The 25305-nt window shown below is 46.3% G+C and overlaps 3 protein-coding genes across 3 annotated transcripts; all 3 read left to right on the top strand.

Moving 5' to 3' along the window:
- The first annotated feature begins 1031 nt into the window (after window positions 1-1031).
- Window positions 1032-6282, top strand: C1QA (complement C1q A chain). The gene is made up of 3 exons (XM_081201715.1): window positions 1032-1173; window positions 3191-3360; window positions 4839-6282. The coding sequence occupies exons 2-3, from the start codon at window positions 3198-3200 to the stop codon at window positions 5405-5407; spliced, it is 732 nt and encodes a 243-aa protein (XP_081057841.1). The 5' UTR covers window positions 1032-1173; window positions 3191-3197; the 3' UTR covers window positions 5408-6282.
- A 5763-nt stretch (window positions 6283-12045) lies between these two features.
- Window positions 12046-15874, top strand: C1QC (complement C1q C chain). The gene is made up of 3 exons (XM_081201713.1): window positions 12046-12205; window positions 13507-13691; window positions 14895-15874. The coding sequence occupies exons 1-3, from the start codon at window positions 12201-12203 to the stop codon at window positions 15449-15451; spliced, it is 747 nt and encodes a 248-aa protein (XP_081057839.1). The 5' UTR covers window positions 12046-12200; the 3' UTR covers window positions 15452-15874.
- A 3571-nt stretch (window positions 15875-19445) lies between these two features.
- On the top strand, window positions 19446-24495 carry C1QB (complement C1q B chain). The gene is made up of 3 exons (XM_081201714.1): window positions 19446-19604; window positions 22154-22326; window positions 23639-24495. The coding sequence occupies exons 2-3, from the start codon at window positions 22155-22157 to the stop codon at window positions 24208-24210; spliced, it is 744 nt and encodes a 247-aa protein (XP_081057840.1). The 5' UTR covers window positions 19446-19604; window position 22154; the 3' UTR covers window positions 24211-24495.
- Window positions 24496-25305: the final 810 nt, after the last annotated feature.

Genomic DNA, 25305 nt, shown 5'->3' with positions numbered 1-25305 from the left:
CCTTCTGGCGGTTCCCTCAGTGCGAGAAGCCAAGTTACAGGGAACCAGGCAGAGGGCCTTCTCGGTAGTGGCGCCCTCCCTGTGGAACGCCCTCCCACCAGATGTCAAAGAGAACAACAACTACTAGACTTTTAGAAGACATCTGAAGGCAGCCCTGTTTAGGGAAGCTTTTAATGTTTGATGTATCACAGTATTTTAATATTATTATTTAATATTATTATTTATACCCAACCAGATGTGCGGGGTATAAATAATAAATTATTATTATTATTATTATATCACCCTTCACCTGAAGATCTCAGGGCACTTCATAGCATAACACGTGCAGGCTGCACTGGGCTGTCCTCCACCCACCCAAAGATTCTTCTTCTTTTGACAGCTGAATTGTGCCATAGGGCAGGTTCTCCATGCAGTCTGCATAATCAGAAGAAGAAGAAGAAAAATCATCTCAGCAAATACACAACCAGGCTGTGGTACTCTGACCATTAGGCAGGGCTGCTCAATTTCTCTCTCACTCGCTTTTCCCAAAACACAGAGAACTCTGAATCTACAGCATTCATATGGAGCAGCGTGTGGTCAGCCTGGGGGAAATTAACCAATGCAAAACAGAAGGAGAGGGGCAGAAAAGGGGCAGCACCTGGCAGCTTGATCTCAGGCCCTCCAGCAGAAATCAGAGGAAAATGATGTACGGGATTAGTTTGGAGTGAACTTTAGGAATGAGCAACTCCCAGTTTCATTCCCCAAGATGTTTCTGACAGTAATGGCTGTTCAACAGTGGACTGGACAGTGGAATCTCCTTAACTGGAAGTTTTTAAAAGGAGGTCAGATGGCCATTAGTCAGGGATTCTTTAGCTGTGATTCCTGCATTGCAGGGGGTTGGACTAGATGACCCCATGAGGTCCCTCCCGACTCTACAATTCTAGGATTCTATGAAATAGTGGGAAAGATACTGAAGCTCTTTGGGCATCACGGCTTGTTCTGAGCTCAGAGAGTGGACAGAGCAAGAGGAAGCAATCAAAAGGAGGAAGGGAGGAAGGGAAACTACATTTTCTGTGACTCAGCCAAACCCAACCCCCTCCCCACCATCCCCGTTCTTCCTCCTTTCTATGCGAAGCCAAAAAGAGACATTCCACTTACCAAAGAAGCTGGTGGAGAGGGATCTCTTTCAAGGAGGTAAGTGACCCTCCCTGGGACATTTTTCTTATAACTAACTGCTTGATAATATTCCAATTTTATTCCTCTAAATTCATTTTTTAAAATGAATTTCATTTATAATCTTTCATAATCACATAAGCAAACAAAACATTAAATTAAACATTGACTTCCTCTCCTCCCTTCCATTTTTCCTTCTGATTACCCCTTACTGCTGCATATTCTAGTTACTCCTTTTTCCCCCTTTCTCGTTTCTATCTCAATGTAATTATAACTGCTGAATTTACTCTCATCCTGCTAATGTTTCAACCTGTTTGCAATGTTTCATCAGGTATTCTACAAGCATTTCCCAATCTTCCTTAAATACCCCTTCTTCTTGATCTCTTGTTCTGCTGCTTAGATTTGCCAATTCTACATATCGCGTCATTTTCACCTGCCAATCCTCTTTTGTTGGTACTGCTCCCTCCCTCTGTTTGTCAGATATTCTGCAAACATTTTCCAATCTTCCTTAAGTACCTTTTCTTCTTGATTTTTTTTATTCTGCCGTCTGCACAGTCCACAATGCAGCTTGATTATTCTGTGCATCATATAAAAACTGTGAGGCCCCTCTTCCTGCTGTTCAAAGCATCTCACAGGATGATGGGTTGGTTGGCTCCTTTCTGATATCAAATCAAGTTGAAGGGGGAAGAAAAAGCCAGTAGCTGGATGAAATGAATGAAATTTATTACAGTCCCAGACCAGATTCACATACTGTACTAAGCGAACATAAAACACAATAAAATTCAGTTTTAATTAACAATCGAATATGACAGTAAGCAATATAAATATGACAGCCATTAGAAATGTGGTATAGGTATTAGTCTCTAAAATATTATCTAGAGTTTGCATCTGAGGCCTTAGTCTTTGTAATAGCACAGCTTGTTCCCTGAGTTTTATGGCAGCGGTGCAAAATTTGGACGATAAAGCCAATTATTCTAGTTGCAATTCTCAATATCCAGTTTGGTGGGAAATGCATGTAACTTTCAAAAAAACAACAAGGTCTTTTATACACTGACTCCCCTAATGGAGATAAAGATTAGGACAAACCTTGATTCATTCTTTCAAGTGCCCAAGTCTCAGCTGCAAGAATACAGCTCGTTTCCCCCCTCTTAGTTGTGGATAAAATTGCTGGATTGTATCACTAGGCTTCAAGGAACCAAAGTAAAGGAGTTTGCAGGAGTGGGGTTGATGTAACCTGCATTTTGGGAGGAAGGATTTTCTGATGCCCCCTTCCAGCTCTTCAGAAGATCATGTCATGGGATTCTGGCCTTATTGAATGTTGTCCCCACCCTGTCCCCTGCCCCCAAACTCTGTCCCAGCATTATTCCTCAGGGGTGGCTACTGTCTACAAAGTTTGACCTGCAATCTATTTGTACGTTTGGTAGGATTGTTGTTTCCTACCTTAGAACACCATTCCCAAACTATTGTAGGTATTCTGTACATCAACAGGAACCCCAAGCCAAGCCAAGCCAAGCCAAGCCTTTTTGCATTTTGGTTGTTTTACTCTGCCTGAGGTTGGAATAGCAGATAAGCGAACTTGCACTTTTAGCTCTTGCCTGTGGACTATTGAGTGTCTCTTATTCAGGCCTGCCCTGTGGCATTTCCCCCACTCCAGGCTTCAGACAACCTGCCAAGCCCCCTCCCCCTCTATTCCCTGGCTGCTGGAAAGAGTGGAGTTGTTGTGCAGCAACATCTGGAGGGAGACAGGGGTCCCCTAGCCCTGAATTAGATCACTTCTCCATCTAGTACAGCATTGTTTACTCTACTGGCAGCAGCTCTTACAGGAGCTTCTGGTCCCATGCTGCCTTATCCTTTAAATTGGAGGTGCTGAGGAATGCACTTGCTCAACCCCTGGGTGATAGTCCTTCCTTCAGAATGTGAGAAAAGCCTCAGAAAAGTCGGGGTTTGAGGGTCAGGTAAGTCCCATTGAGAAGTAAGAAGAGGATGAGGAGTGGGGTGGTAAAAGAATTATCATATGGTCCTGTGCTTATGTCCACAGAGGCAGAATGGCAAGCAGATTGTGGCTGGTGGCTTGTGCGCTGGCTCTGATTCTGGATGTTGCGGCTCCTCAGGACACGGTGTGCCAAGCAGCCGCTGGCAGAAATGGACACCCAGGGACTCCAGGCAGGGCTGGGCGCCCAGGACAGAAAGGAGATCTTGGCGAGCCAGGTACGATGTCACTGGAGAGACTGGAGAAGGGAGTGGCTTCATAGGAAGAGAGGAAACTGCCTTCTAAGAAATTTCACTGTCAAATTGTTGCTAGGCTGGTCTTTAGTTTGCTTGTAACAACAACAACAACAACAACAACAACAACAACAACAACAACAACAACAACAACCCGCCCATCTGGCTGGGCTTCCCCGGCCACTCTGGACAGCTTCCAACAAAATATTAAAATACAGTAATGCCTCAAACATTAAAAGCTTCCCTAAACAGGGCTGCCTTCAGATGTCTTCTAAAAGTCTGGTAGTTGTTCTTCTCTTTGACATCTGGTGGGAGGGTGTTCCACAGGGTGGGTGCCACTACCGAGAAGGCCCTCTGCCTGGTTCCCTGTAACTTGAATTGTTTCACCACAGTTGTGTCTTTCATTTTATTTTGTACTATCATTGTGGGCCATTTTGTTAAGGTAATTGATGAATGGAAATGATTAGTAGTAGTAATAGTAGTAGTAGTAGTAGTAGTAATACCCTGAATGGGAGAGAGCAGAGCAGATATGGCTGCAAGACCTAAGTTTGTGTCTAACTAACTAACTAACTAACTAACTAACTAACTGACTGTCAGGGACTGGGCAGCGGAGGAATGGTGGAGACTGCTTCCCCATCCTGACCCTTCCAGGGGAAGAGGAAGACAGTATAGATTTAGAACGGAGGTTTGAGGGAGGTGGCAGCTCAGAGGCAGATGAGGGGGAAAGTTGGGAAATCATGAGAAAGCCAGGACAACGCCTGGCTGACACGTCATTAGAAAGCATTCCAGACCCTCCATTTCCCAGAACCCGGTGAGCCTTAAAAGTAGGAGAGCAAAGAGCTCAAAGACAGAGGGCGCTTAGTGGCACCTAAAGAGCAGACGATGAATGAGGAAGTAGGAGAGATGGTGGTTGGAGATTCACTCAGGCCAACACCACTATCCAAGAGGCTGGATTCTATAGCCTCACTCTGTAAAGACTGAAATGAAAAGGATGGTAAGAAACTTTTCCTTGTCTTTATAAACAGCCAGGAGTTGCTGACAGCATCCTGACACTAACTAACTAACTAAGTAACTAACTAATTAACTATATATCCCCACAATTTCACATAAAATTCCAATACATGATTTTTTTCTTTATTTTTATTGGCTTCCCAATGTTGCTCATAGTTCCAATCCTGCTCACAAATTCATATAATAATATTTATTTAAATGATCTGAAAAAGGCTTCCATAAAACAGCCATCATCAATTTCTCTTGTTTTAGCTGTTACCTTTGCTCATCCAGCATAGTCCATTCTGTCCAACTAACATTTACCCAGAGTAGACCCATTGAAATTAATGAACCTCAGTTAGTTATGCATCTGTTCTGAGTAACATTGGAGACAACCCTTGGCAATGCCTGGGCTGGTCTTCTTCCCTTGAGCTGTGACAAGAAACACACATGTTTTTCTGCTTCCCTTTCAGGGAGGGCATCAAGGAGCACAGGCATACAGGGACCCAAAGGTGACCCAGGGCAGCCAGGCCCACCAGGCACGCCAGGTAACCAGGGCTACCGAGGCCCCGATGGCCCCCCAGGCCCTCCTGGCGAAGAAGGAGACAAAGGCCAGAAGGGGCAAGTTGGTGACAGCGCGAAGCAGCCCCGAGCTGCTTTCTCAGCCTCTCTGAAGAACCACAAGCCTATTGGCAATGCAGTGGTATTTGACAATGTCATCACCAACCAGGATGATGGTTACGACCTCCAGACGGGCAAATTTACCTGCAAGGATGCTGGGTACTACTACTTCTCCTTCCAGATGATTTCCAATGGCAACCTGTGCCTTCGCCTCATGCACCAAGGCAACCAAGTAGCCACCTTCTGTGACAACAACAAGCAAGGCCTCCTGCAGGTCAACTCAGGAGGGAGCGTCCTGTACCTGGCTAAGGGTGAGAGCGTATGGCTGGAGACTGACCCGCAGGGTGGGAACAACATCAACGTCAGCAGTGATGCAGACAGCGTGTTCAGTGGCTTCTTGCTTTTCCCGTCGGGCGCCTGAGGGACAGCAAGGAAGACAAAGCCACCCCTTCTTCCCCAAACCCACCTCCCTCTTGCTACAAAGCTACAACCACAAGGATGCTTTTTCATGATCAATGTAACTGCATATGTAGATATCTACTTCCTGGGGATTGTGGGAGAAAGCCACAGAGTTTGAAATCTGAGGGAAAGCCACCCAATTCACACACACACACCAATACGGAAGCTCAGTTAGCCTCTGAAATTCGCACTCCAGCAGATTTTGCTTTGCCATTCCCTGAAAAGAAACTGCCCCAAACAGAATAATGGGAACTCCACACACAAGTGAAAATGATGTAGACAATAGTATTATAATGGGGAGACTTTGCTTGCGAAAAGGGGTATATTTATCAAAGTTGAATGCAAAAAGGTGTATATTAGGAGAACTGAACACCATTAGTGGAAGTAATGTACACAACTGCATTATATTAGGATACATGTGCTTGCAAAAATGGGCATATCCGAAGGAATGTACACCAAAATGTGTACAAACCTTCATGAGGACTTTTTGATGTTGAGTTTTTAAAGTTTGCAATCTGTGGGGAAAGGGGGTGAATGGAACGTACGTATGGAAAAATGAGAAAGTGAGGGAATTAAAACAGATTTATCCATTGCTAGCCTGCTTCTGCATTCTAGTACATTGAGATTCCCACCTTCCTTCCATCATGGAACCCAAAATGGTCAAAGAGGTGGCTCCAAACAGGTCTCCCATCCCAACCCATCCCAGCACTGACCAGACCCAGACCTGCTCAGCTTCAGCAAAGTGATGACCTCATGTGTTCCCAGACCACGCAGCGCAGCCTGGGACATTCAGTCTTGTTCCTACTTGGCAATGAATAAATATTCAGAATTTTGAAACTGGGCTGTTCAGTGAGTTTCTTTGTGCTGAGATACTATTTTTTTAAAAAAAATGTAAGCAAAAATACTTTGCATAAACAACTCGAAAGGGGAAATGTCCAAAGCAGGGGCTGCCCTGACATCTGCCTTCCTGATTCTTCAGTGAACATGGATGGAGGCAATAGCACTTCCCGAGAATCCAGGCAGGGAAACTGGGCAGTCAGGTAAAATGTCCCTTGGGGTGGTGGCACCAATTGGACCCAGAAGAAAATGCAAGGAAGTGGTCAGTGGTGGTGACAGAGAAGCGAGGGGAAGAGTTCACTCAAGGAAGGATGGCAATGGAAATCAGATTTCCCAAGACGCACACATCGGAAGAGCCTAGCTACTGAATCAGGCCAATGGTCCCTGACCTATCCAATTCCTCGCATCCCTACATCTGGCTCGGATTGTCCCCTGTCTGGAAAAACTAGAAAGCCACTACCATCACAGCAAATAATACTGAGCTATATTGATCAGTGGGTCAAGTATAAGACAGATTTCCATGTTCCTATGTCTTAAACCACAGAGCCTAGAACTTGCCAATCAGAAGGTCGGCGGTTCGAATCCCTGCGACGGGGTGAGCTCCCGTTGCTCAGTCCTGGCTCCTGCCAACCTAGCAGAAAGCACGTCAAAGTGCAAGTAGATAAATAGGTACTGCTCCGGCGGGAAGGTAAACAGTGTTTCCGTGCGCTGCTCTGGGTCGCCAGAAGTGGCTTAGTCATGCTGGCCACATAACCTGGAAGCTGTACACCGGCTCCCTCGGCCAATAAAGTGAGATGAGCCCCGCAACCCCAGAGTCAACCATGACTGGACCTAATGGTCAGGGGTCCCTTTACCTTTACCTTTGTGTCTTAGGGAAGGACATGCAGGAGGTTCCAGGTTCAACTCCCAGCATTTCCAGGTAGGGCTGGGAGAGAGCCCTTACCTAAAAACCTGGAGAGCTGCTGTCAGCCAGTGTAGAGACTAGTGAGCTTGCTGGACCAGTGATCAATGGTCTGGTTCAGTATACAGCTTCCTCTGTTTAGGAGAACGGTCTTTCCCCAGCTATGACTCTTCCTCTTCCCTAGGCGAGAGCATGCACACAGACAAGCCAGGAGGGTCTGCTTTGCCCAGTGTTGCAATCTATATCAGTCGATTTTGTTGAAAGGAGAATTCCAAATAGGGTTGGTCCACATGGGTTTTGTTTTTTTGTTACGGGTGGAATTTCCCCCCATGTTTTTCTTTGCTGTGTTCTGTGAATTAAAATTCCCCTCCTTGCATCTTCGCATGTGCCAAGCAGCATAGCAATCACACATTAGATGATCATTTGCATTTTTAATGTTTTTGCCACTTGCTACCCTTTTACAACTCATGTTGGGTAGCCCCAGGCAGCGAAGAAAGATCAGAAGGCTCCCAGATCACAGTCCCTAGAATGTAGGACACACATCGCCCAGCCAATAAGCTGCTAAGCTACCTCCATGTGACCCACCCCCTTCCCTCCCAAAAATGCAGGTGGCAGAGCTCCTGCTCCAAGAGATTGACATCACTGTGGCAAGCCCGCTTTGCAACTTGGACATCCTTGGTGGTTGCCGAGATAACAGGTGAATTGAACTGGCTCATATCCTAAGCAGGAAGGATGGCCAATGGCCAAGGATGATGGAGGTTGTAGACCTGCATCAGCTGGATGGTTAGGCCATTGGGTTGTCTGCAACAAAGCCCTACCCAGAGTAAACCCACTGGAAATCAACAGCCCAAGTCAGCCATGAGTGTGACCTTCAGTTGGTCTATTCTGAGTAGGACTAGGGTTGGAGACATCCCCCTGCAAGGAATGGATGGGGAAACTCGGGACAGGGGTGCCATATGTGGCCCTCCAGAACTTTCTACCAGGCCCTCAGGACTCTCCCCAGACCATGCTCCTCCCTGGCCCTACTTTGCATTCTCCTTGGGTGTTTTTATGTCTTGAACTCTGATAATGCCTGGATGGAGAATAAAGGTGTGTGTGATTGTATGCAGAAGCAAGTCTAATATACAAAGTGTGTATTCACTGTTCCATCTCCTTTTGATTCTGGCCAATGGCACGAGGCTCCTGGGGTGTTGCCCAGAAATGGAAGGTGACCCTCAGGCTGCAAAGTTTTTCCAATCCCTGTTGAAAATATATGAATAGTGGACTGGGCACACCTTGTTCTGGCCTGTTTCAGCCACACATTTCTAGCATCCTTAAGCCAAGCTGCTTTTTCAGGATCACTTAATATGGATGAATTTTTTGCTTAATTGTTTGGACCTCTTGAGAATGCGTGTTCGCTTTGTAAATTTTGGAGTGCGCTGGTGGACAATGGGACTTCCTAGGAATAATTACAACTTTTTTATTTGAATTGCTTCTGTGCTGCTTTTCAAGCTGCTTGCAATAGCTGAACCACAAATAGAAACGACAAAACAACAATGAGTCTACTCTGAGTAGTTTTTGTGTGTGAACTACAACTGAGTCAAAATTTCTCACAAGGCATTGTCGCTGTTGAAAATTCTGAGTTTGTTTGTTTTTCTTTATCTCATCCCTTAAAAACAGAAGAACACAAGAACACAAGAACATAAAACAAACCCTGCTCGATTCAGCCAGCGGCCCATCTGGTCCTGCATCTTCTTCTCATAGCAGTCCATCAAAAAAAAGGTCCACTTTGCAGAACTTCCTCTGGTTATTTTTGATCAATTTTTGAAGTAGTCACCACTTCCTGTCCCAGGCATACACGCACACTGCTCCACTCAGTGCTAGGTTTGGGACATTGTGGAGGATGCAACTTTGCAGCATCAGCCAAAAAAAGGGGGAGAGGAAAAAAGGAAAGAGAAGCTGTGCTATTGCCACTGCTTAATGGCAAGCCCAGGACTGGCTCACCCATGAGGCAAACTGAGGCAACCACCTCAGGCAGTAGGACCCACCAGGCAGCAGATCCTGATTTTAGATCTTCATTCCCCACTTGCTCCTAATGTAGATCTTCATACAGCCCTTGCAGGGAGAGTGGCTCCATTTGTGGTTTGCCTGAGGGACCAAAGCGTATTGGTCTGGCCCTGGACAAGCCCCACCCCTGCAAAAATGGAGAAATTTAGTGATTGCCTAATTTCTTTGCCAACAGATAGAGTGGGGAATTGCAATGTGCCTCTTGAGCTCTAGGATGAATGATAGCCCCCAACCCCCATTCCTAAGTTTGGAGGAAACAGAAGTAGATATGGAGAGATGTGGGGAATCTCCACATACCCCAATGTGGCCCTCAGAATTGTGTCCAGGCCACTCATCATCTCCCCACATCACGTCCCTCTGTGGTCCTACTCTGTAATCTATCTGAATATTTTTATCTGGCTGGAATGTGTCCATGAATTCTGATCATGCATCTGACTTGCCTGGGTAGATCACAGAGAGGGGCATATGAGTGCAGCACAATTTTCATCTGTTGCTTCCACCTCTGGAATGTGGCCTCTGGAAGGTTGACCAAAAGAGAATGTGGCCCTCGGGCTGAAAATGGTTCCCCACCTCTCCTGTTAAGGGCCGGAGGCAATTGAAGGTGCAAGATTCTCTCCCTGGTGGATCCGCTGCTTTGCTTCTGCTTAATGCTTTGCTTGCATATTTGAAAACAAAGCAAAAATTACAAAGGCAGCATCAGTCTCCAACACTCTCTCATCCAAGAGTAAGGCTGCCCCTGGAAGGGTCAGAAAATCTTCTCATGATTCATTGGGGAAACATCAAACAACCATTTTACATGTTTGAAGTTAGATGGACCACAGACCTTTGTGCGGGCCTTTGAGAGAAGCCCACAGAACTCATCTTCAGGAGTGACAAGATGATAGAGATAGAGATATATAGTCCATCAATGAATAATGGCATGTTGTTGGTGTGGGCAACGTGTGGCCCTGCAGATGTTGTAGGATTAAAACTCCCAACACCATCCCTGACTGCTGGCCATACTTGCCTGGGTCTAATGAGAGTCAGAGTCCAACATCTGGAAGGTCACAGCTTCCCCACCCAAAATTCATTGCAAAGTTTTGTGGGGTGCTTTTAATCACTCTATTTAGGGAAGGGGCTGTCATGCACTGCATGCCACAATTCCCAGCATCTCTAGGTATGACCATGGGGGCTGCATTCTGCTGAAACCTGTCCTTCAATTTCTCAGCAGTTTTCTTCTGCAAAAGAGGCATCCATTTCTCTTCCTCTTTCTATCCTCTGCCCCTAAGAATGTCACTGGCATTTTCTCTCAGTTTTCATGACTTCTGAATGCAATTTCTTAATTCAAAAATTGATGGAGAATGATTGCAGGAGAAAAGTGGGAGCAATTTTTGGTGGAGCAGGAGCTCCTGTCTGAAACCCTGGAGGGTTGCTACTAAGCTCAGTTGGTGGAGCACGGAACTCTTAATCTCGGGATCATCGTTTCAAGTCCCCGGTTGGGCAGAAGATTCTTGCATTGCGCAGGGCTGGACTAGATGACTCTTTGTAATCCCTTCCAACTTTACAATTCCATGGTTCTAGTATTCAAATTTATATAAAGAGTATCCCTGCATGCACACGCGTGCACACGCGTGCACACACACACACAGTTAAGGCAGCTTCTTGTATTCATAGAAATCACAGAATTGTAGGATTGGAAGGGATCCTGAGGATATGCAGCCCTGGCATTATCAGCACTGCAGTCTACCAAGCTGAGCTAGAGAAGACTATGTCTTCATGCACCAGTGGGGAACCCTTTTAAGCCCAAGGTGGGTTCCTTTCTGGGCAACCTTCTAGAGGCCACATGCCATTGGTGGGCAGGGCTAGAGGCAAATGTGAGCAGGATACACACACACAGATGTTACTTTATGGGACGCGGGTGGCACTGTGGGTTAAACCACAGAGCCTAGGACTTGCCGATCAGAAGGTCGGTGGTTCAAATTCCCGTGGTGGGGTGAGCTCCCGTTGTTTGGTCCCTGCTCCTGCCAACCTAGCAATTCGAAAGCACATCAAAGTGCAAGTAGTTAAATAGGTACCGCTCCTGCAGGAAGGTAAATGGTGTTTCCGTGTGCTGCTCTGGTTCACTAGAAGCAGCTTAGTCATGCTGGCCACATGACCCGGAAGCTGTACGCTGGCTCCCTCGGCCAATAAAGCGAGATGAGCACCGCAACCCCAGAGTCAACCGCGACTGGACCTAATGGTCAGGGGTCCCTTTACCTTTACATGTTACTTTGCACATTAGGCTAATTTGTTCACACACTCACACACCCCGGCACTCATTCAAACAAGAGCCATTATCATTTATAGGATGAACCAAAGGACACTCTCAAGCACATCTTGACCACCTTGCAAGCAAGGAAAACAATTAGGGTACAAAGCAGGACAAGTGAGGGCTGAAGCCTAGGGAGAGGGCTTGTTGCCTGGGGAGAGTTCTGAGGATCAAGTAGAGAGACCTGGAAAGCCACCTTGGGTTCCTAAACCTGAGGTTCCCTCCCATGTCTTAATGAAAGGGTTGTGGGTTAGTGGTAAAGCATGCACTTTGCAAACAGAATGACCCTGCATTATGCAGGGCTGGGGACCCATCTGAAACTCTGGGAAGGCATTGACTGTCAGTGTAGACAACTCTGGGCTAACTGGACAAAAGGATCAAGTGGGCATAATGAAGATTCTTATGTTCCTCTCTAAAGGAAAACAGGACTCTTAGTAAGAAAAATTGCTGGATCTGTGTTTTGGGTTTAGTTTTTTTAAAAGAATTGTTGACCAGAGAGTTTGCAGATGAATGTCATGAAACCAGGAAAGGGGGTGGTCTACTTCCTAATTCTCCCAGGCCACCAACTTCCCTGTTGCGGGTGGTGATGTTGCAAACAGAGTGCTCTACTCCACACCGAGTTGGCCTGCAGCTTTCTGACACCTCCAAGTTGCCTTCAGGCTGTGAGAGTCCAGCTGGAACCCAATGAGGTAAGACTGGTCATCTCAGGGCTTCTTTACCAGCAGCATTGACCCCCTGAAATGTCCTTGGAGGGCTGGGGGAGTCCCAGAGGAAAGCATTGGGGACTGGAAGGGCTAGGGAGGTCCAGACAGAGAAGGAGAAGTGGATTTAGAATTGGGAAAATGAGAGACTGGGAGAAACAAAAATGGCCAAATCCACCCAGCCCTAACAGCAGGAGATGGGGAAGTTCTTGACTGAAGATCTCGGAGAGCAGCTGAAAAGAATTGAGGGGGAGAAGCTGCAGGCCTGGAAAGGGTTAAACATGCCTCCCCTTCTGTTTCTGTGCTCCAAGGTTAACCCTCCTGAAGCAGTTAGATAAAATGAAAACACAGGCAGTCTGTAGAGAGTTAACAAGATCTCAAGCTCAGCCAGCCTGCCTGCCTGCCTCCTTCCATCTTTTGGGGTGCAGAGGTGCCAGCTTCTGAGTTGGATACAGTAGCTCTGTCTCCAAAAGCAGTTTGATATACAGGAGCAAACAGGCAAAACTTCTTCTGCAGCATGATGGAAATAAACATCACTCTCCAGCACTTTTCTAAAGATCAGGCTGACGCTGAAAACACAAGAGCAGTCCAAGCTGGCTTTTTCCAGTCATTTGGCAACTTTATTTTGGATTCCATGAGAGGAGGAAAAGGAGGGGGAGGGGAGAGAGAGAGAAGCTCCTTCCACTAGCCTGCTTTGACCCATTCCCCCCCCCCCCTGTAATTGTTTCTGTTGAAAATACAAGGTACAATAGATAATTAATTGGTATGATGAACAAGCTGCTTACATCTTTTGCTGAGTGGCTGGGTAAGGCAGGAGTGGAGAGTCTTTTTCAGTCCATGGGCCACATTCGCTCAATGACAGGTTTCTGGGGGCTGCACACCAGTGATGAGTGTAGTCATACACACATACCATCCTCCATCCAGGAAAGCAAGAGGCGTTATTACACTTCAATGGTACATTCAGCCGGGTAAAACTAACAGAGCAGGCTGCAGAGCACAGCCAGGGAAGGGTGTGGCCTGAGAGGGATGCATGCCCTGGGCAGAGTATTAAGGGCCAGGTAGAACTGCTTGAATGGCCACATTCCCTCACCTTCCTCCTGCCTAAACCTGATGTTCACTATCTCCTGGGTGAGGTCTGCTGGAGATAACAGGGACAGTGTTTTCTTTTTATGAAACTTTTAAGGATGTTGCACTGCCAAGGGACCACTTCTTTCCTTCTTATCCAGCCTAGTGAGGCATCTGTGACCCTAACCCTTGCTTCCTGCTGCTTCCTTTGCTTGCCTCTGCAGAACAAAGATGGACGCGGGGAGGTTTTTCAGCTGGGGGTGCCTCCTCCTTTTCTTGATACTGATGGAATCGTCTACAGGAGCTGATCCTCCACACTTCTGCTATGGAGCACCAGGACTTCCTGGTGTGCCTGGCCCTCCGGGAAAGGATGGCAGAGATGGGCTGAAAGGATCCAAGGGAGAGCCAGGTAAGCATCTTCTTCCTTCTCCTCCCCATCCTCCTCCTCTTCCTCCTCCTCCCATGGTCTATGGGCCTAATTAAGGTAAGTCAGGGGTCTTGATTTGGACCACAAGGTCCTTTTCTCTAAAACACTTTCACTGGCTCCACACCCTGAGTCATATATATTGGCAGGTGTTTGGAAGGCAAAGACTCGGCTGAGAAGAAACAATCAGGTGCTTAATGTGTACTCCTGGTTGTTCCTTGGCAAGCATTGCTTGCTGACAGAGTTGATCAGCTGATTGGTGCTGACAACAAGTCGTGCAGAGTTTTGATTCAAATTGCACCTGCAAAGAAACTTATTTTCCTTTGCAGGCAGCCTTGCCAGTCTGTAGAGGGAAAGAAGCATCCATTTGCAGGGATGATTTGACTCCAAGTCACAACTGCAAAAGGACAAAGCAGGGCTCACTGTCAGCATGCAATCAGCTGATTGGCACTGACAGCAAGGCTCTTTTTTCTCCTCTTGCAAGTGTGACAACCAGAAGTTGTCACTAGACTTCATAACGTTGTCAGGCTGGATCTAGCTCCCCACCCTATTCCATGAGACTGCCATAGAGAGTAGAAATAGCTATTTAAAACAACATTCCATCACCTTAACTTCAAGTCAAGATGGGAGAGGGAGAGGATATTGCCCATAAGAGGGTGACATGGCAAGCTCCTTGGAGTACCAGCTTCTGTAACAGTACGCCCAGTGATGTAGTGGTGTAGTGGTTAGAGTGTTGGATTAGAACCAGGAGACCAGGGTTCAAATCCTCACTTGGCCAAGAAGCTCACTGGGTGTGATTTTGAGCCTCTCAGCCTAACCTACTTCACAGGGTTGTTGTGGGGATTAAATGAGGAACAGGGCCCTTGGAGAAAAAGGTGGGATATGAATGCAATTAAAAATAATAATAGCCCTCCACGAGGAATAGGCAGCCCATGATCAGATCAAACAGCCCATGCGTCCTCCTTTTATCCTCACTAGTTGCAACATCCCTGGGTAGTTCTCCAGCTAGGGAGCTTTGAAAGCACATTTTGCTCCATAAGAAGCTGAGTGTGTATGGCAGCCCCAGATTTGGCACAGACAGGAAGCAGTGTGCTGGAAGGGATAGTTGTGTCCTTCATCCCTATCCTCCTGATTCACCCTTTCTTTCCTTTCTCCAATCATGACCTTCACTCCCTTGGTCCTCTGCAGGCCCACCAGCCATTCCTGGAAGTCGAGGTCCCAAGGGAGAAGAAGGAGAACCTGGAGCTCCTGGTCATGTGGGGAAGAATGGGCCTCGAGGCGCTGCTGGACCTCCAGGGGAGCCCGGCCCCAAGGGGGACAGGGGTGAACCAGGGGAGCCGGGCGGCTACAAGCGGAACCACCAGTCGGCCTTCACGGTGATGCGTCAGACAGCTCAGTACCCTGCCAAGAACGCCCCCGTTGTCTTCAACAGGGCCATCACCAACATTAACCAGGACTACGACCTCAACAACGGCAAGTTCACATGTCGTATCCCTGGCCTCTACTACTTCACCTACCACACGTCCCAGACGGCCAACCTCTGCGTCAACATGTACCTGAACCGGGACAAGGTGGCCAGCTTCTGTGACCACATGTCCAACGACAAGCAAGTCAGCTCGGGCGGCATCCTGCTTCAGATGCGGCAGGGGCACCAGGTGTGGCTGGCAGTCAATGACTACAATGGCATGGTGGGCATTGGGGGATCGGATAGTGTCTTCTCAGGCTTCCTGCTTTTTCCAGACTAGATTCTTGGTGGAGCAGATGAGCAGTTTTCCTTCCATGCCTTCAAGCTTGAGATGGACTTTTTTTTTTAGTTTCTAGCTGTCTCATTTTTCCAGTCTTAAATTCAGCATGGGGAGGCAATGTGCTTAACCCTTTCTGGGCCAGCAGCTTTCCCCACACCCAAATCATTTGAGTGCTTAACCCTTTCCAGGTCCTCCGCTTCTCTCCAGAATGTTTATCTGATAGCTTCCCCATCAGAAGCTACAACACATTGTAGAGGGACTAGGTGGGATATTTTCCAACTCTGCAATGCTATGAGTCTTCCCCCAAGCTTTGAGGTGCAGTGACTTTTATCATTCTTATTCTTCATCCTTGTTCCACCATGTCTTAGCTGTTGTGAAAGAAAGAAAAACATGCTCAATAAAACAATTCTTTTTTTGGCTTCATATTTATGAATGTGTGAATTTTTAAAACACTCTAAAACAGTCAGCAGGATTCAAAATGGATCTAAAAGGTTTGTGTCTGCTTTGGAAACAAAGGCTTATTAATTCAAAACGGGTCTCTATTATCTTCTGGCTGCTTTCCCCAAAGACTCAAAGCATGCCACTGAAATAAAAAAGAAATGAAAATAAAAATGAGAAATCAGCCACAACCAAATCACAGCTTTGCCTTTTCAGTTTGGGGGTTTCCAGAGGGAGTTAACACTGAACACAGTGGGACTTGCTTCTAAATTGATAGGATTGTACTACTGGAAAAGTACCTTTCTAGTGCCCCCCTAGGTCAAATATTGGTTTATTTATTGCATTTGCATCCCACCGTTTTCTCCAAGAAGCTCAGGGTAGTGCACAAAGCTCTCCCACACTCCTAATTTAATCCCCACAACAACCCTGTGAGGTAGGTTAGGTTGAGAGGCAGCAACTGGCCCAATTTCTCTCCATGAGCTTCACGGCCAAGTGCGGGATTTGAATTCTGGCCTTCCAGCTCCTAGTCTGACACTCTAAACCTGACACTAGAATTTGGAGAGGTGGGTTGAAACACCTCTCCAAAAAATGTTGTTAAGAGAAAAGGTTTGAACCAGCCTTCCCCAACCTGACAGCCTGCAGATGCTTTTGGACTGTGACTCCCATCATCCCTGAGCACTGAGCCATGCTGGCTGGGGCTGATGGGAGTTTGGACCAAAAGCAGCTGGAGGGCCACCAGTTGACTGTCACTGGTTTGAACCTGCTGCAAGTGTGATGCAGCTCTGATCTAGTTTGTACTGCTAAGTGTCCTGGCATTCCAAAGTGGAAGGGAAGCATGCTTTGGACTCTGCCAACAGTTAAGGTGGAAGAGCCACTATAAGGTTGCATCTCCTGCCTCTTAGTAAGAGCATCATGGCAAGGAGAAGACCATTTTGGCCCTATCTATCAACCAGAGAAGGAGCAGCTGCAGGGATCTTCCTTCCACCACCACACTGTCCAGAAGGAGAACTTTGCTCTAAGTGCCAATTGCACTAGAACTTCAGAGCTGAAGCAAAGCCCACTGTGATCCCATCTGCTGGCTAAGAGGGAAAGGGGCTAGTGAGCTGTGTAGGTTTGGAAGTTGGGTATATTTAGAATGGAGAAGAGAAGGTTGAGAGGTGGCACAATGGCGATCTTCAAATATCTGAAGAGATGTCCCATGGAAGGTGGAGCCAGCTTGTTTTCTGCTGCTCCAGAGGGTTGGACCCGAACCAATGGATTCAAGTTACAAGAAAGGAGATTCCAACTAAACATTAAGGAGAACTTTCTGACAAAGCTATTTGTAGGTAAAATAATGGTGGATGGTGGGCTCTCCTTCTCTGGAGGTTTTCAAACAGACATTGGATGGCTATCTGTCAGGGGTTCTTTAGCTGTGATTCCTTCACTGCAGGCAGTTGGACTAGGTGGTCCTTGGCCTAGACGGTTCCAACTCTACAGTTCTAGGATTCTAAGATTTTACCCTTTCAAGCTCATTTTTCGTCATCAGAACAGTTAGTACGTAGGAACAGAGGAAGCTGCTTTATACAGAGTCAGACCCTTAGTCCATCAAGCTTATGTCAGATTCATGCTAAACATTAGGAAGAACATTCTGATGACAAGAGCTGTTTGACAGTGGAAGGTGGTAGACTCTCCTTCTGTTTTTTTAAACAGAGGTTGGGTTACCATCTGTTTGGGATCCTTTAGCTGTGACTTCTGCAGAAGCCCATCTAGGTCATAACAGAACAACAATATATACATAGCTTTATTTTATTTTATTTTATTTTATTTTATTTTATTTTATTTTATTTTATATTGCCCTATACCCAGGGATTTCAGGCCGGTTCGTAGAATAAAATCAAGATATAAAACCACAAAATACATAATAAAAATAAAAACAACCCAATAGCTCAGCTCCACAAAAAAACTCACATTTTAAAAGGGCATAGGATGTAAATCAGATCAACCAAAGGCCTAGTTAAAAAGGAACAAGGTGTATAGTGAAGGTTCCAGGATAACTTCTCTGGGGAGAGCATTCCACAGGTGGGGAGCCACTTCAGAGAAGGCCCATTCTCATGTTGCCACCCTCCAGACCTCTCAAGGAGGAAGCACACAAAGAAGGGCCTCAGAAGATGATCTCAGGGTCCGGGTAGGTTCATATGGAAAGAGGCAGTCCTTGTTCAAAGAAATAAACAAAATACAAAAGCAATTTCCCAGGCCTTTACAATACATTTGGCAACCTAACAATACTATGTTTATGGTACAACCCTATACATGTCTACTTAGAAGGAGGGAGAGGTGAGTCTATTTTGGTTTTGTTCCTCTCTTCCCCAATAAATCCAGTTCTCCACATTTACACATCACCTTTCAATCCTTTTTTCTTTTCCTTTCTTAAAAAAAAGTCCTCATAAGAATTCACCAGCATTTGAGAGCGAATTTCTCCTGATATTTGATGGGTTCCCACATGTAAGGTGGAACAAGCATGTTTTCTGCTGCTCCAGAGGGTACAACCCAAACCGTTGGAGGTTTTTAAGCAGAAGTTGGATGGTCACCTGTCAGGGATTATTTAGCTGTGGTTCCTGTATTGGGTTAGATGATCCTGGGGGCCCTTCCCATTATACAATTCTATAATTCTACTTTGGGACTTGAGAACACCCAATGAAGCCAAATGTTGGCTGATTCAGGTAAGACAAAAGAATGTTCACACAGGGAGGGTGTGGTCTCCCACAAGAGGCAGTGATGGTCTCTAACTTGGATTAGTGGATAAAACCTCAGTTAAGAGGTATATAAAGTATTGGAGCTGAGGCTCCAATACTTTGGCCATCTCATGAGAAGAGAAGACTCCCTGGAAAAGACCCTGGTGTTGGGAAAGATGGAGGGTACAAGGAGAAGGGGACGACAAAGGACAAGATGGTTGGACAGTGTTCTCAAAGCTACCAGTATGAGTTTGACCAAACTGCGGGAGGCAGTGGAAAACAGGAGTGCCTGGCGTGCTCTGGTCCATGGGGTCACAAAGAGTCGGACACGACTAAACGACTAAACAACAACGAAGTGACTATGTTACCTCTCCACTGTTAGAAGCAGCAGGCCTCTGAGTACCCGTTGTTGGGAATCACTGGTGGGGAGAGTTGCTGTTACACTCAGATCCTATTTGCTGTCTTCCCATTGAGGCATCTGGTTGGCCACTCTGCGCAGGTTAGTGTACAAGTTGGGGCTTTGGCCAAATCCAGCACGACTCTCCTTACGTTCTCATGGTTGAAAAGAGTGCTGACACCCAGGAGACCAGCACAGAGCATCCTCGAGCCCAGAAGCACCAGCTGTGTCCTTGTGGGTTTCTGCCAAACCGCAAGCCATTGGGAAAATGCCTTTGCTCAGAAAACGCCTGACCAGGCAAGGGAAGGTTCCCTATATTTCTTGCACAGCTTGCACAAAAGGCCCCCAGAAATAGCACTGCACTTCCCCGTGCTGTGTGGATGTGAAAGTACTGGTGTGTTTGTGGAAGGAGGGGAGCCAAATGGAAAAAAGGGAAGCAAACTCCAATTTCCCTTTTGTTGCAAACCCTGGGAGATAGGAGGGAGGCAGACACCACATATCTCATGGGGGGAGGTGTTTCTTCCTGTCTCTGCTGTGTGAGCGTCCTCAGTGTGGGCCTGGAGCGTGGCGAGTCTTGCTGTCCAGAGATTCTTTGAGACGCTGCAAGGTAAGAGAAAGGCACTCATTGAATTATTTCCCCTTGCATTCAAGACCAGCCTTTGGAGGGGTGAGGAATTGATGGCTGCTGGCCAGAACATCTCCAGAGGGAGATCCAAAGAGGGCACTGGTAGATAGGAAGCTGCCTAGTCAGACCACTAGTCCATCTAGCTCAGTAGCACCTACACTGATTGGCAGCATCTTTCAAGGATTTCAGACCAGGAGTCTCTCCCAGCGCTGCCTGGCAATGCAGGAGATTGAACCCAGGACCTTCTACATGCAAAGCAGGTTCTCTACCACCGATGACTACAACACTAAAGCACACAGAGCAGCACCATGCTAGAATCTCTCTCTATCTCTGTTGTTCATACAGGAAAAGGGTTTCTATAAGGCATGGCTTTCTAAAATGGAAATGTCAACACTCTGAATTTAGAAACTGGCAACCAGAAGGGTTCTCTCGGTGATGGACTGATATGGTCCAAAAGGGTAGCACCAGTTTAGAAAGGAGAAAGCTAGTTCAGCAGAAGACAGATAGCTTGTGTGAGGATCCATGCTTCATTTCATCCAGCAGCATCAATAACCCTTGGGATGTCACTGCTGTGGTCAAGGAAAGGGGATGAGACTCTGGAGAGGCTTATTTTGCAAAGCTAGGTTGACACCAGGGAATTGATGTGCCTGGGAAGAGATTTCCTCTACAGACAATGCCGGCTCCTAAATAATAGGAACACAGGAAGCTGCCTTAGACTGAGTCAGAGAGCATTAGTCCATCAAGCCCATTAGTGTTCACACCAACTGGAAGCCGCTCTCTAGGGTTTCAGGCACATGGCATTCCCTTTTTTTTTTTTTTTTTGTAAATCAAGATAATCTTTAATAATAACTGTGCAGGGCAGAGGAGAGTCATCCTGGATTGTCTTTTTTTAATTTTTTTATTGGTTTTACAAATTTTTTTAAGACAATACAAACATATAAAAGACATACAAACACGTATAATTTCATAACCTTTTTTCATAAACCGTGTTTCTCAGACTTCCCCATACCTCCCCTTTCTGCATCCCAATGACCAAAAGTCTTTAGCAACTCTAAATATATCTGTCAATCCTCTGTCCTCTCAATCTCTCCTTCAATCTAATCTTGTTTCGCTGTAACCCTTTCTTACTCAAACCTCGACATTATAACATTCATCAAGTTTATAATAGTCCTTAAGATAGATTTTGAATTTCTTCCATTCTTCTTCCGCCATCTCCTTTCCCTGATCGCGGATTCTGCCTGTCATCTCGGCCAGTGTCATATAGTCCATCACTTTCATCTGCCATTCTTCCAGGGTGGGTAAATCTTGTGTCTTCCAATACTTTGCGATGAGTATTCTTGCTGCTGTTGTAGCATACATAAAGAAAGTTCTGTCCTTCTTTGACACCAATTGGCCGACAATGCCCAAGATTTTTTAGGGAAAGTACATTTAAGTATCTTTTTCATTTCATTGTATATCATTTCCCAGAAAGCCTTAATCTTCGGGCATGTCCACCAAAGGTGATAGAAAGTACCTTCAGTTTCTTTACATTTCCAACACTTATTATCAGGCAAGTGATAGATTTTTGCTAGCTTGATTGGGGTCATGTACCACCTGTAAATCATTTTCATAATGTTTTCCTTTAAGGCATTACATGCCATGAATTTAATACCGGTGTTCCACAACCATTCCCAGTCAGCAAACATAATGTTATGACCAATGTCCTGTGCCCACTTAATCATAGCCGATTTGACTGTTTCATCTTGTGTATTCCATTTCAGCAGCAAATTATACATTCTTGACAAGTTTTTAGTATTGGGTTCTAACAGTTCAGTCTCTAATTTTGATTTTTCCACCTGAAAGCCAATTTTCCTGTCCTGTTTAAAGATCTCCATTATTTGGTAATATTGAAGCCAATCTTGTACTTTAGATTTCATTTTCTCATAACTTTGTAATTTCAGTTTACAGGCACATGGCATTCCCAGCCCTACCTGAAAATGCCAAGGATTGAACCTGGGACCTTCTGCATGCAAGGCAGATGCTCTGCTACCAAGCTGCAGCCTTTCCCAGTTAGAGTACTGAGCTAGTTGGAGGAAGCACACCTGCAGACCCTCCAAGAGTCCCTGTTTTCCAGGAACAGCCCTGGATTTACAGAAGCTGTCCCGGTTTCTGATTTGATCCCAGAATGTCCCACTTTTACTTATAACGTCCCTGTTTTAATCTGAGAAATGTTGGACGGTATGTGAGGGTGTTCTTCTTGAGGTTAAGTTGGAATCTCCTTCCTTGTCATTTGAAACCATTGGTTCAGCTCCTACCCCCTGGAGCCACAGAAAACAAGCTTGGTCCATCTTCCGTGTGGCAGAGAGATATTTGAAGGTGACTATTAGATCTCCTCTCATTCTCCTCTTTTCTAGGCTAACCCTAAGACCCCTAAGATTCCTTTTCACTCCATCAAGGCAGGTGTCCCCCATCCTATATTTGTGCATCTTCTTGCTTTTGTGCGTTGCTGGTCTCCCAACTGGGTCTCCTGCTTTCTTCCTTTACCTTTCCAGGATGCTGAGTCCCAAGAGGTTGGCATGGGCAATGCTGATGTGCCTGAATGCAGCCTGGCTGGTTGGTGCTGACACTTGCCGGGGGCCCCAGCTCATCCCAGGAATTCCAGGCATGCCAGGTGCCCCAGGCCCTGATGGCAGTGATGGAGTGCCAGGGAGTAAGGGTGAACGAGGTAAGGGGGCATTCACTTGGCGGGGGGCATGGTTTCTTTCTCACTATGTTTCTCATCCACAGTGCAACGTGAGCATCTGAGCTGGAAATCTGTCCCAACCTATCAGGGAGCCAATCTATTGCATGATGGGGAGGCAGGGAAGCAGCAAGTATGGTGGTGGGGAGACGGCAGGGAGTTTTGAGGAGAGGGCCTTACTAATAACCCTCTGTTGTGAAGGGCATGCTGATGGTGATTTCCCAGGACATGAGCCACATTCTCTCAACATCAAAGGAGCAGCTTGAGATAGAAAGAGAGAGTTATATCCAACCAAATCCTACTCAGAGACAGAGCAGACCCCATTGCAATTAAGAAACCTATGTGAGCCATGCACATTGATTTCAATTGGTTTACCCTGAGTAGGGTTAACATTGGCTAAAATTATTTTTTAAGAGCTCTCAGCTCAGCTCTGATTTATCGATTGTTGGGTTGGGAGTTCCACATACAAACCGTTCCCTTATTTATGATACCCCCCCCCTTTCCTGCAAGGAGGCCAAGGCAGTGTGTACAATTTTCTCCTTCCCCATCTTATCCTCACAAAAAAACCACAATGCTGGTCAGGCTGAGGGTGCCCTGTGACAGGCCCAAGGTCACCCACTGAGCTTCATGGCTGAGTGAGGATTCAAATGCTGGGCCAGACCTGACCAAGTTGAAAACACAGGTTTCTCCACACACACCACACCTCTTATTGGGATTGTGAATATTGTGCACCTGGAAGCCGTTGGATGAATGAAAACTGGCTCTTGTGTTGGGAAAAAAAATCCAGTCCAAAAATATGGTTCAAAAACTTTTCTTTTCCAAACAATTTAAAATGATAGAAGTTACATTCATAATTTCTTATATGGATCCCAGCAAAGGGCATAATGCCATAGATTACAAATATCTTGAATTTTGAGCTTAAAATCAAAGGTCCATCTCTTCTCCATTGCAGCCTCCATTAGCCTCAGGCTGTTTGTGGGACACAGAGATTCACATGTCCATTCTCTTCACTAGCTTGGAACAAAGAGAGCACTCCGCCCAAGACAGATGCCTACAGATTAGCATATGCATAGACCAGTAATACTCTCCATTTCCTATGACTTTAAGCACAAAAATACAGTTCCATGTTACAACTCCATTAATGATTAACCTGTCAGACTCTTCTCCCGCTTCAATGTAAATTTCTAGCCATGCTTCACAGTGCTATAGAGGCACATTATAGATTTGTCTTCCAATTCAACATACATTAAACAGTTCTACTTAACACCTCTGCCTTCCTCTTTCCTACTTCTCATAGGTCCTCCTGGGGGTGTTGAAGCAAACAGAGATTCTGGAGAACCAGGGGAGCCAGGAGAGCCTGGTTACCCTGGCAAAGTTGGGCCCAGAGGGCCAGCAGGGTTCAAAGGACCCCCAGGATCTCCTGGCCCGCAAGGAGCCAAAGGAGAATCTGGTGACTACAAGACCTCGCTCAAATCCGCCTTCTCGGCCTCCCGGGGAATCTCCATGCTGCCGCGGCGTGCGCAACCCATCCGCTTTGACCGTGTCCACACCAATGTTAATGGCCACTACGAGAGCCGCTATGGGCGTTTTGTCTCCAACATCACCGGGATTTACTACTTCACCTACCACGTAACCTCCCGGGGCAACCTGTGTGTCCAGATCAAGAAAGGGCAAGGCAGCCGGGGCGAGAGGGTCGTAGCCTTCTGTGACTACGTCTACAATGCCTTCCAGGTCACCACGGGCGGTGTGGTTCTCCACGTGCAAAGGGGCGAGTCAGTCTGGTTAGAGCCTACAGAGAAGAACTCGCTCATTGGGGGCACAGAAGGGGCAGACAGCATCTTCTCCGGGTTCTTACTCTTCCCCATTTAGCTAGAGGAACCTGGGGACCTGCTTTCCTGCTTGCTCTCCCCACCAGACTCCACCCTCTGCTGCAGGTCTGGTCTTTGGAAACTGCCGGCCAGGGATGGAGCACAAGGTATGGGAACTGCAATGCCCTTGCCTCTCTGAAATGGTGCAGCCTTAATGGGTGATCATTGATAGGTTCTTTCAATAACCACTCGACCTTTTTCAAACCCCCTCCTCCCCCCAAAAAACTCCATCACAAGAAGTCTCTGCGGTAACTTTGTAAACAAATAAACAATCACTTGTGCTTTGGTTTGGAGAGTTATTGTCGATTGCATCAGGAAGGATGAGAGGCATTGCTTTGTTGGTCACCACGAGGTGGCAGCAGATACCTAGGGATAGCTGACCCCACTTGCTGTCTAGTAAGCATTGGACAGGAAGAAAGTTTCCAAGAAAAGGAATTTATATACTCTAGATCCTGACATAAACAGTACTATGGCTGGGGTGGGGGAAGCCTTTATTTCTTTTAGAGCTGTCACAAAACCGACTCCTCCCCCCTCCCCAAAAAAACCTGATCCCCTCATTTTCAGTTAGTGAATTTCGTGGGAAGCACATTTTTGCAGTTCCTTTCTCTGAAAGGTCTGAATGTGATGTTATTCTGGATAAGGACGTCTGCAAATTTCAATCAAGAGGGGCTTGGAAACCAACTTTCAGAGGTTCATTAAAATTGACCTCAGAACCAAGGGAAGCTTAAAAAAGTAACTAAGATCACCTCTGGCTTTGGTAATGATTGGCACCAAAGGAGTTACTATCGCTGGCCCAGCACACAAACTCTGTCTCCAAAGCTCCTGACCCAAACACACTCCCCTTCAGGGAAGAACTGTACCTCAGTGGTAGAACATCTACTTTGCATGCAGAAGGTTTGAACTTCGATCCCCAGCATCTCCAGGTGGAGAGAGAACTGTGCCTAAAATCCCAGAGAATTACTGCCGGTCAGTGTAGATAGTACTGAACTAGATGAATCAAAGGTGTCACTCCATATAATGCAGCTTCACATTTTTTCTATTCTCCCTTTCCTTCTAGTTCAGGGGAAGGCAATGTCTGGTTTGTTGGACAAACCTG

The sequence above is a fragment of the Podarcis bocagei genome (assembly GCF_964188305.1).
Source record: "Podarcis bocagei genome assembly, chromosome: 7".
In the NCBI taxonomy this organism is placed as follows: domain Eukaryota; kingdom Metazoa; phylum Chordata; class Lepidosauria; order Squamata; family Lacertidae; genus Podarcis; species Podarcis bocagei.
The sequence above is the reverse complement of the archived record's forward strand: the minus strand, read 5'-3'. Positions and strand labels throughout refer to the sequence as shown.